We start from the raw sequence: 11,155 nt of genomic DNA on the forward strand, positions 1-11,155 counted from the left end.
ATATATACATTTATATGTGTGTGTGTGTTTGTGTGTGTGTTTTTTTTTAAGGGTGTGTCTACCCTGGCTAAAGCTGATAGGAGTCTCCCCCCACCCACACACACACACACACACACACGCTCTCAAGCGTATGCAAATGACCACGCAGATATCCTAACGTGACCTCACTGCAATAAATGTACGTAATAGTTGTTGTGGAAGCAACATTGTTGCACCACCATTACCGCTTATCAACCATATTGGGAACAATTCAAAGCAATGTGTAGGAACAGCATTATCTCAAAATGATTTATGAGAGAGAAAAAAATAAACCTGTGCTGTGCCACCACGTCTGTTCTAATAATCTTTGCAAGACACTTCACTAAACCTTGTATGTGTCATCGTATTTTATTTAGTAACTCCACGGAAGCTAAATCATGGAAGTCACTGACAAAATTTAGCGATAAGTTGCTTCATGTTCCAGCTTGCTCTCAGGGCATTAAAACATCTTTATATTAGATTCGCTGATACCATCAGAATCATCAATCGAAATAACTATGACTTCAATAAATTTTCATCTTTTTTTCCAACATTTTTTAAGGTATACATATATTTTTTTTTCTCAACTTGTAAAGCGGTGCAGAGACGATTATTTTAACGTGTGATGTCTAGCATAGCTGCGGCGCTGCACTGCCCTCTTGTGGCCATTTGCCGAATAGCACACACTGAGGCTACGGATTGACCCAAACTGTTGAAAAAAAAATATAGTTTTTACGCTGAACGCCATATGGCTTCACATCTTTGCATTATTTTCACAGTTGCCGGAAAGTTGTTAGTGGATTCGTCACCATTAAAACCGGTCAATTGAAAAACCGCTTGGTTTTAACGTTTACAGTAAATATTGGGAAAAAAAAACGTTTTTCCAATTGAGCAACGTTCCAACCAACATGTTTGGCCTTGTGGGTGGTGCTTGGCGTGCATACTGTATCTCCACAAAAACACACACCCACTTTTGAACACACATATTTCAGACCGACAAGACATCCACGCTTTCTTGGAAAAAAAAAAAAAAACAGCCAAAATGTCACTGAAAGGAAAAGTAGCCGCGGTGACGGGAGCTGCGGGAGGAATCGGCAAAGCCTTCAGCGAGATTCTTTTAAAAAACGGAGCAAAGGTAAGCACTCAAGATAGACTTTCCTAACGACAATGGAATGCATGACTTACTCATTTGTTACTTCTGCATTGGCTTTTATTCAAACGTCTTCCGGTTAAAAAAGAAGAAGAAGAAGAAGAAGAAGCTTTTTTTTTTAGCGCTCTCTTCCAGTAGACCAGTTAATAAGAAAAACAAACAGAAAATTGAATATTTTTTTTCTGTGATCTCTGGTGAGTTGAAAATCATGCGATCATTCAGTCATCTAAATCGGGGGTTGTCAAACTTTTCGGAGTCAGTGACTCTTTTTAGAAAACAAATTTTCCACGGATGTCCCGTTGCAAATATTTGCGGGGAAAAAAAACCACAAGAACAAGACAACACAAGAAACTTATTAAACATGTATTAACATTATTACATTAAAAAATATATTTCAAATTTTATTCAGCAACATATTTAATTTGACAACATGTTTATGTTTTTAGTTTTCAGCAATACTGAAGTTAAGACTGGTTAAATTGATTGCATTATTGAAGAGTAATGAATACGTTCACACTTTCATGAGAAATAACATAAAAATTAGCTTTCAACTTTTCAAAATGTTCAGTGGCATCAGCCCTTCCATGCATATATACAATTTTGGAAGGGTGGGAACCTATGTGCTTTTACAGACAAAAAGTGTAAAAATGCGACAATAGCAAAAGTAATTATATTTATAGATTTATGAAATTGAAATGAGAATATTTATGATGTCATGATTAGAGCATTATGACATTTGAAGACTTTTGCAACATGGGAGTTCAGGCTAAACCAATCAACAAAGTCATTGAAAGGCTTGCAAATGTAATAAGTTGGCCGCTAGCGCCACCTGGTGGTTTTGGGGTGTCAACTCTCAAATGTCTATTGCGCCCCGTCCGTGAGTTGCCATTGAAAGGATGAATGCAAAAAATGGGGGAGATGTATGATTAAACTTGGGTTTTTCAATATGTCCAAAACTGACAATTTTGAATGGCAGTAAATGAGACCGACATGGGCTAAATTTGACACCTGTAGGGTGTACCTCTCCAACTCCTGTTTGCAAGCATTTAGAAGGGACGGCAGAACACCATATTCAAAGTGGTCGTGTATTGACAATCTTGGCAATATTTTATTCCCCTAGTGTATTTTTTTAATATACTTTTTCTTTGATATCAGTTCACACATCAAAAAGCTTCAGTTGGGTCAACCCTAATGATCCAGAGTAGCTGAAGTGAAAAGGATAACAACATGTCTCTGTGCAGGTGGTTCTGCTGGATGTAAACGAAAGCGCAGGCAAAAGTTTGATGGAAGCTCTCAACGCGGAGGACGGGCAAAATCGAGCTCTTTTCCTCAGCTGCGACGTCCAATCGGATGAGCAGTTGAAAGGTGAGGTGGCCTCACAAACCCGCCCCCCAAAAAAAAGGGGGTGCATGAAAAAAAAAGCATCAGTCGGATGAATACATGTCCACGTTCTATTGTTTTGTCGGATTGGAATGAAAAAACTCCGTTTCATTGCTTTGCATTCTTGCCCGTGTTGAAACCTGCCACAGTGCGTGGAAACCATTCAAAATGCGCCTCGTGAGTCAGGTTTTACCCTTACAGAATTTAAAAAAGAAAAAGAAAAACCTGAATAAATAAGGCATGTTTACTCTGCATTTAACACTTGAACATTGACATTTTGCATTGATCATTTTTGGAACTACTTAAACTGCTTTCGGTCCAAAAAAAAAAAAAATCATCACTCAGGGTTTGACACTAACTTAGCAGTGGCGTCGCGCGGGGTTTGCTTGCACGCTTCCTCAGGGAGGAGCCTACAACACGAATGTCAAAAGTCACAGCCCCTGGGATGATATTGATTTATTACTACAACCGGCTCGCAGGTTTTGTGATTGGGAATCACTCCTCTATCGGGTCACAATCTGGGGATTGATCCATAATAAGTAACCACCTGTTTTTCTTTTTTCTTCTCCCCAACGGCCAAGCTGCCTTCAAGACGACCGTGGACACGTTCGGAGGAATCGACATCCTGTGCAACAATGCCGGCATCTTGAATGAGAAGGATTGGGAGCAAACGGTGGCTGTCAACCTCGTGAGAACATTTTTTTTTTTTTGCCCGTTTAAGTGCAGTATTTTGATCATTTTGGGGTCATTTTTTCCACATTATTCCAACAGTATTTTAGCCAAGGGACGGCCCACTCTTGGTAGTGTGATAACTAAGTGGCTGTGCCATTTTGAACTTTGACGAGTTGTCACAATCTGGGTGAAATTTCAGCTCCCTAGTACCTTCTTTCAATGCTTGTAGTCTAAATAAACACTCGAGGACGAGAAAATGCTTACATATTCTTTTGACCTTAGCTACTGGAATTTTTCGAGGACTCGTTTCACTATTTGTTGTAAAAAAAAAAACGTCGTCCAATAAGTGCGTTTTCTGACTTGTTTGTGACAGGTGGGCGTGATCAAGGGGACCTACGCCGCGATGGAGCACATGAGCAAGTTGAAGGGCGGTCGAGGAGGCGTCGTGGTCAACACCGCGTCCATAGCAGGTCAAAGCCGCCGCTTGTCTTCTTTTTTCAAGTTCATTGCTTGTAAGAAGGCGTTTTACGTCGCCCATCGTGCGCATGGCGTTTGCAACAGTTTCGCTTGACGGCAGAGGGCGCTGTTTTTTGTCTTAAATGGCATCTTTATTTCCTTCATTGCTTTCTATCTCCCATGTGTTCTTCCTTGGTTTTCTTCTTGCTTCCTTGCATGGTTCCTGTCCCTGACCTTTTCTTGCTCCCTTTCTTCCTGCCCTTCTTCATTCCTTGCTTTTTCTTTTTCATTCCTTCCTTCCTCCTTCTTTTGTTCCTGTCCTCCCTTCTTAATGTCCTGCTTCCTTCCTTTTTCTTTCCCTTCTTCTTTGGTTCCTTTCTTGCATCCTTCCTTCCTGTCCTCCGTTTTTCATCCCTTCCTTCTTTTCTTCCTGCCCTCCATTGCTTGTTTTCTTCCTGTTTCCTTTGGTTCCTTCCTTCTTTTCTTCCTGCCCTCCCTTCTTCATTTCTTGCTTCCTTCCTTTTTCTTTCCTTTCTTCTTTGGTTCCTTTCTTGCATCCTTCCTTCCTGTCCTCCATTCTTCATCCCTTCCTTCTTTTCTTCCTGCCCTCCATTGCTTGTTTTCTTCCTGTTTCCTTTGGTTCCTTCTTTGCTTCCTATCTTTGGTAGGTCTGAAACCTTTATTGAGCTGCCCAGTGTACAGCGCCACCAAGTGTGGAGTGGTGGGCTTTGCCAGAGCCATGGCGGTGAGTTTGTTTCAACGGCCCAAAAGACGGCAGGCCGTATGTCCAATTTTTCAATTGCGCGTGCGCACGTGCCATAGGGGGCCTCGGAGGCGGCGGGCTACGGCATTCGCTTTAACGCCCTTTGCCCGGCTTTGGTGCAAACTGAGCTGCTGAACCATTTGAACGAGAAGCTGGGGCAATTCAGCTTACTGGAGGAGCCCACCCTCCAGTTAATAGACAAGCACGGCGTGCTGAGGTGAGCCGCTCGACGCTTTTGCTCCCGTTGCGGTTTCATTTTGCGCACGCTCGTCAAGCGTGACGGTAAAACGCCGGGTCGATCTTTTTTGGAGCCGCCGCCAATTCGGCGTTTGTTTGCTACCACTTTTGATTTTCAGTGCCGCAGAGGTTGCAGAGTGCCTTTTGGAGCTGGTGACGGATGAAAGCAAGAACGGTGAAGCCTTGATGGTGTCCTCCAAGGGAAAGATGTACGCCACATTACCTTCCATCCTTTCCAGCGATCTGGAGCTGAAATAACGCTTGCTCGTCAAATTTACGATCAAGCGCCACACTGTACAGTCCATACACATATTTCAGTTGAATGTATGAAAAATATGAATATGAAATAGCATAACTGAACAGGAGCATCCCTTGATTCTGTTGCAATCACCTCGTCATTCATTGCTATTTTGGGTGAAAAAAACATACTGTTGTTTGATTTGAATTTGGGGTTATTATTTTAATCACTTATTTGGCCAAAAATAAGCTATAAAGCTAGTATAATCTAAACTAAAAAGTAGCAGTGCTAGTAAGTCACAACTCCCACCTAGTCAACATTTTTTAAATCAAACATATTCTGGAATTTCATATTTTGGATTCACAAAATAACCCTATATATTATTAAAAATGAATTGTTCATGCAGAACGTTCTCAACTCGGAATACTTACTACATTGTCTTTCAATATATTTCAGTATTTGTCCATATATTCTTCCAATTTAATGTAAGTTCCAGTCCAAATCCATCAAAACAATTCCACAAGTCTTTCAATAGTTTAGTGTTCACAATCTCTATAGTTTTCATTCAGTCTTCACGCGCAGAAATTGCCTCAACCGCATATATGAAAGTTTGGGAAATAAAAGAATGAAATAGTGAAAAACGAAATAAAAACAAATAAAACGCTGTTTCCGCCCGGTTTCGAACCGGGGACCTTTCGCGTGTTAGGCGAACGTGATAACCACTACACTACGGAAACTCGTGATGAAAGGCTCACAGAAACAGTTAAAGAAAGAGAAAAATGCATGCTCATGATTTCTTTCATTAGAAAAAAAGCAAGTCACGTTTCTTTCGACACACGGGTAGTCGCTCGCTCGCATTTTTAATTCGTTTGTATAAAGAGCGTTTGTATAGAGCGACAAGGCGCAAAACCGCCTGATGGCTTAGTCTCGCGAGAGGAATTTTGTCGTTAGGGGAGCAGTTTCCAGTGAGTATTCAAAACCTAGTACGATAATAGTTAAATGAACAAACTTCTTGTTTCGTATATATTTTGTTGTTGATACGATATGTGAAAATGAATCAAAAGTCATTATTTGTATTAATAATTAAGGCCTAACGTCTATCAAGTGACATTCCTCGTCAGAAAACTGCGAGGTTAAACCAGAAAGATAACGAATTTTTAATGCTGCTTTCGGGTGCTACAACCAATCAGCGAATGCTTCTTTGACCAACCAATGGACGCACAGATCGCACGTTCTATCGTGAAAAGCAAACCGGATCTTGCGTCTGACTCAGACACCTCGCTTCCTGTTTAATGTCTTGCTACAGTACAATTAGGGCTCAGCTCTTCTCCGTGTATTAGTCAATCTCCATTCGAAACCGGATATACAATTTGAGAGACACGTTTTATGAACCTTTATAATAGTATTTTGGTGCTGACGATATTGAGGCCAGTGTTTACTTGTGGTCGATGGATAATCCGATAACAAAGTTTCAACAGTTCTATCCACCGCTGGCTGAGGAGCTTTCTCGTATTGGCAATGAAATTCGCAACGCAAAATAAGCGGAATCATACTCAATAGAAAGCATTTGTGGCCCTGAAAAGGGCCGTTTGGGTAGTTTGTCCAAAACGAACTTCACTTGGAGCTGGTGTACTTTGTGACGGCCTTGGTACCCTCGGACACGGCGTGCTTGGCCAGCTCGCCGGGGAGAAGCAGGCGAACGGCGGTCTGGATCTCCCTAGACCAGATGGTGGAACGCTTGTTGTAGTGGGCTAGGCGGGAAGCCTCCCCGGCGATCCTTTCGAATATGTCGCTGACGATTGAATTCATAATGCTCATGGCCTTAGATGATATTCCGGTGTCAGGGTGAACTTGTTTCAACACATTGTACACATAAATGGAATAACTCTCCTTCCTGGGCTTTCTCCTCCCCTTACCGGGCTTGCTGGATTTGGCCAGAGCCTTCTTGGTGCCCTTTTTGGAAATTTTACCCGGTTGTTCCGGCATTTCGCTCAAGATGTACAGTGTATAATTGACTCACTTAGTCATTCGCAGTTGAGCGGAGCTTTTATATTCGGGCGGATGCAAATTTCTGTGCGCCGTCGCTCGAAGGCGATTGGCTTAGTTGAAGTGACGTCATGCCATAAAAGTTGATATCGTGGGCGGGGAGCGAGTGAGCCAAGAAGCCAAACTGAAGCTGTCGCGCTCTTTTTCCCCTGTTTGAAATGAAGATCATGGAATTGGCGTCATACAAGCACTATGGCTCGTTTAATTGGTGTTTGCTCGAATTTTGAATGTAGTCTGCTACTCGGGAAGTAAGCTAAGAATATTGTGTGGTAAATTACTGTATATATGACAACTTACCAAATATATCTATTTTCCACGGGCTTTCTCACGGGGAAAAACGGGGCACTTTAACGCTCATCTCATGAATAATAATTTACGTATGACATTTCAAACAAACGTTACACATCCAGTGAATACTGAAAAGTCAGGAATAATTGATCTGAGAAGGAGTCGGTGGCTCTTAAAAGAGCCGTTGTTGGGTCAATGTCGTGGACACTTTTTATGCTCTCTCGCCCCGAATGCGACGAGCGAGCTGAATGTCCTTGGGCATGATGGTGACACGCTTGGCGTGGATAGCGCATAGATTAGTGTCCTCAAAGAGACCGACCAAATAGGCCTCGCTGGACTCCTGTAGAGCCATCACGGCGGAGCTCTGGAAACGAAGATCGGTCTTGAAGTCTTGAGCGATCTCTCTGACCAAACGCTGGAAGGGCAATTTACGGATAAGCAGCTCGGTGGATTTCTGGTAGCGACGGATCTCGCGGAGAGCCACTGTTCCGGGTCGGTAGCGGTGGGGTTTCTTAACGCCACCGGTTGCCGGGGCGCTCTTGCGGGCAGCCTTGGTGGCCAGCTGCTTCCGAGGAGCCTTTCCTCCGGTGGATTTGCGGGCTGTCTGTTTCGTTCTCGCCATTTTCGTAAAGTATGACGCTCTGAACGCAGTTAACTGTGCACAGCGAGCAGCCCCTGTAGCAGCTTTTATATGGGAGCGGCAGCGCCACAGCGGCGCTGATTGGTCGGACAGAGAGCAAAGGCGCGGTGTTATGCGCCTAACAATTGGTCGACAGCAATTTGAAACGAGCCAATGGAAGCGTCGGCGTGAAAACTGTCCTTTGTTTATTGAACGAAAACAAATCCAAACTGTCAATATAGACTTGAAACAAAAACACATTTACTCAGTTAAAATGAGGCACCGGATTACAAGCAATATTTTTAAATGAGTTCAACACATCTATAATTGTTGAGTAACCAGAGTAATTGATTAATTTAAGTACTATCAATTCCTTTCATCAACAAAGTACAAAAGGAATGGTTTACTTCAGCTAATAAGTCATAAATGAATTACTTTATGTACCAATGTACCAAAGTAATCTGGGGTAATTATGTACAAGTAATCGATCACGTCAGTTACTTAATGTAAAAAGTATTTGATTACTTTAATAGTAGCTAAAGTAGCTGATTACCTTAGTACTTCATTCATTTAGCACCAGCTAAACTCTAAATTCAAGTTTGAACTTATATATATACACATTTGTAATTTATATATTTTTTTGCCTTTTATCCATTACATAAATTAAGGAAAACGCACAAAAGACAGGGTAAAAAGTTATTATTGTAGCACTGTCATTACGTCAGAGTAATTCTTTTGGGAATGTCATTTGGCGCCACTGACCCCTGCCGATTTGACTTGGTATTGCAAAGACGTAAAAAAACAAGGTGACGTTAACAATTGATGTAAATTTGTGCTATTATTTTTGTTAGTGGTTTTAAAATTGTCATATTTGAGTACTTCGTGTTATTCGCTAATCGTAACTTTGAAACGGCTACTTATTTTGAGGAATAACTCTGAAGATATGTGGTGGTGGCTCTTAAAAGAGCCGTTGGGTTGGCCGAAGCCTCGAAATTGTCAGCCGATTCATTTCTTGCTTCTTTTCGTTTGCTTCTTGGCTACTTTCTTGGCGGGAGACCTTTTGGCTGCTGGCTTCCTCGGCTTCTTCGCTGGCTCTTTCTTAGCCCTGGGCTTTGGCTTGACCTTAGACGCGGACTTCTTGGGACTCGCTGCAGACTTCTTCTTGGGCGTCACCTTCTTGTCGGCCTTCTTGGGTTTGTCAGTTTTCCCCGTGCTTCGTTTCTTGGCGGGCGGTTGGGTTTTCTTGGTCGCCCCGGTGGCCTTCTTAGCGACGGGTTTACTCTTTCTCTTGACGTCCTTGGTTTTCTTCACCACCGGTTCCTTCTTGGTTACTTTGAAGGAACCCGAGGCGCCGACTCCCTTAGTCTGGGTCAACACCCCCTTGGCCACCAAGTTGTTGAGAGCGATGTTGATGCGTTTGTTGAGCTTGGCCACGTCCAAGCCTTTGGCCGCCATTACCTTCTTGAGCGCGGTCACCGACATGCCCTTACGCTCTTTGGATTCGGCGATGATGGAGACGATGAGCTTGGGGAGACTGGGGCCATTGCTGCTCGCCTTCTTGACCGGCTTCCTCTTGGGGTTTTTCGCCGCCGACTTAGCCGGGGCCGCCGCGGGTGCTGCTGCTTCCTCTGCCATGGTTGCCGCTCTGAGTTTCGAGTCAAGTTGTCAGCCGGCGAGCGGGAGGCGGGACTTATAAGACACATGAGAACCGTAGAGACTCAACCTACCGCAGCTCGGAGCTCAAGCGAAATGTGGACGCGCTTTTTGTGTTTTCTCTTGCACATTTCAGCCTCACAATACGCCATAAATTCAAATCAGCCGCCACATTTTTGATCCCGGTGTACAGAAAAGCCCCTTAGCTTCAACCTCGGCCCGCTTTTGTCGGTGGACACGGCGTCGTTTTTTTTCTAGAGCTTTCAAACCTCACCGGCGATCCGTCATTCGGCGACATCCGCGGTCACTTTTCGTCGCATTTTGCAGTCAAAATGTGTCAAATTGCGCCGTGGTCGTCGCCATACTGCTTTGCACATTAGCTGGGACGTCCGAGACGGGATTGAAATCAGTCCCGGATCCCTCGCTGCTTCATTTATGTTTTTATGGAGGAAAATCGGGACGGTGGTAAACACAAGAGTTTCTCGCGGTGGCCCCGGGGCGGTTACCGCACACGCCGATATCTCACGTCTTTATCAATCGCGTGGATGCGTTCACGATCAATAGATGAGCGTTTATTGATAACGGAACAACATTTATTTAGTTTTGGGTTTGAACAAGTTACTTGCGTGGAAAGTGTTTACTCGTTTGAAGATCCTGATCACATCCTATGTTCGAGTTCAGACAGTTTCAACGTTATTATTATTATTTTTTTTTTTTACACTTTTAAAGGTTAAATGCAACCAACATCATGTTTTCTCCAATTTAGAGGTCAACATTTTCCCCTCGGAAATGTACAAAGCTGTTTAGGTGTTTTTGTTTTAGAATATCGTGACCGTTTATCGCGGTTGCGAATTTGGAGCCAACTGATGACATTTTGGTTGTGAGACATTTTTGCCTGCAATTAGAAAATGAAGATAATGTTTAGTTTCTTCAGCGATATGTGAGGTTTTATCTGTAGAAGTAATCACACGGGGAACATGTTGAAACAGGACTCAAAGGTTTAACCCACAACAAAACAGGAACGAGTAAACCCAGGAGAGAAATATCTGCGATCCTATACGGGAGCTTTTTTAATTCAATCGTTTGAACCATAGGTGTCAAACCCAAGGCACGGGGGCCATATCTGACCCGCCACATCATTTTATGTGGCCTGTGAAATGCTGATTTGACTTCAAGATTCTGGTTCAAATCCCAAATTTGTAAGTCAAGTCAAGTTTATTTTTAAACTAGAACTACAATGTGGCCCGTGATCGAATTTCACACCCTGGTTTCAAACAAAGAATGATTATACATCAATAAATTGCATTGCAAGAAATATACACCAAATTTTCCGATTCTTTTTGTACAAAATCTTAGTCACTCTGCATTCAATCCCACTTTTTTTTCAAATTAAATCAAATTAACAAATGTAGAAATATAAATGCAAATGCACAGTGAGCTCACCGGTGTTCCACAAATTAGGAATAATTTACAAGTTTATTCACGCATTGGATTAATTATCTAAGGTAGTTGATCCGTACTTAATTAATTCAAGTATTTGATTAGAAATTGCAAGCATTTAAAAAATAAATGGGGGTGTCAAAATACCAGGATCAACACATGAGTGTCTTGTGTGAATAAAGAGATGAACAAAAC

General features: G+C 42.6%; 4 protein-coding genes and 1 non-coding gene across 5 annotated transcripts; 1 reads left to right on the forward strand and 4 right to left on the reverse strand.

Annotated features, from left to right (window-relative positions):
* Positions 1 to 981: 981 nt before the first annotated feature.
* Positions 982 to 5,036, forward strand: LOC148408439 (15-hydroxyprostaglandin dehydrogenase [NAD(+)]-like). Its single transcript, XM_088441111.1, has 7 exons — positions 982 to 1,153; positions 2,410 to 2,533; positions 3,130 to 3,236; positions 3,594 to 3,690; positions 4,345 to 4,421; positions 4,499 to 4,656; positions 4,796 to 5,036. Exons 1-7 carry the CDS (start codon positions 1,061 to 1,063, stop codon positions 4,932 to 4,934), a joined length of 795 nt encoding a protein of 264 aa, XP_088297237.1. The 5' UTR covers positions 982 to 1,060; the 3' UTR covers positions 4,935 to 5,036.
* Positions 5,037 to 5,578: 542 nt separating this feature from the next.
* On the reverse strand, positions 5,579 to 5,651 carry trnav-aac (transfer RNA valine (anticodon AAC)). The gene has a single exon. It is a non-coding gene; the product is annotated as a tRNA-Val (tRNA).
* An 877-nt stretch (positions 5,652 to 6,528) lies between these two features.
* Positions 6,529 to 6,900, reverse strand: LOC148408441 (histone H2B 1/2-like). The gene has a single exon (XM_088440885.1). The coding sequence runs from the start codon at positions 6,898 to 6,900 to the stop codon at positions 6,529 to 6,531; it is 372 nt and encodes a 123-aa protein (XP_088297011.1).
* A 376-nt stretch (positions 6,901 to 7,276) lies between these two features.
* On the reverse strand, positions 7,277 to 8,128 carry LOC148408442 (histone H3-like). Its single transcript, XM_088440712.1, has one exon. It carries the CDS (start codon positions 8,126 to 8,128, stop codon positions 7,460 to 7,462), a length of 669 nt encoding a protein of 222 aa, XP_088296838.1. The 3' UTR covers positions 7,277 to 7,459.
* Positions 8,051 to 9,511, reverse strand: LOC148408443 (histone H1-like). Its single transcript, XM_088440713.1, has one exon. It carries the CDS (start codon positions 9,500 to 9,502, stop codon positions 8,873 to 8,875), a length of 630 nt encoding a protein of 209 aa, XP_088296839.1. The 5' UTR covers positions 9,503 to 9,511; the 3' UTR covers positions 8,051 to 8,872.
* Positions 9,512 to 11,155: the final 1,644 nt, after the last annotated feature.

The sequence above is a fragment of the Hippichthys cyanospilos genome, chromosome 18 (genome assembly GCF_059441005.1).
Source record: "Hippichthys cyanospilos isolate Australia breed blue-spotted pipefish chromosome 18, RoL_Hcya_1.0, whole genome shotgun sequence".
NCBI lineage: Eukaryota > Metazoa > Chordata > Actinopteri > Syngnathiformes > Syngnathidae > Hippichthys > Hippichthys cyanospilos.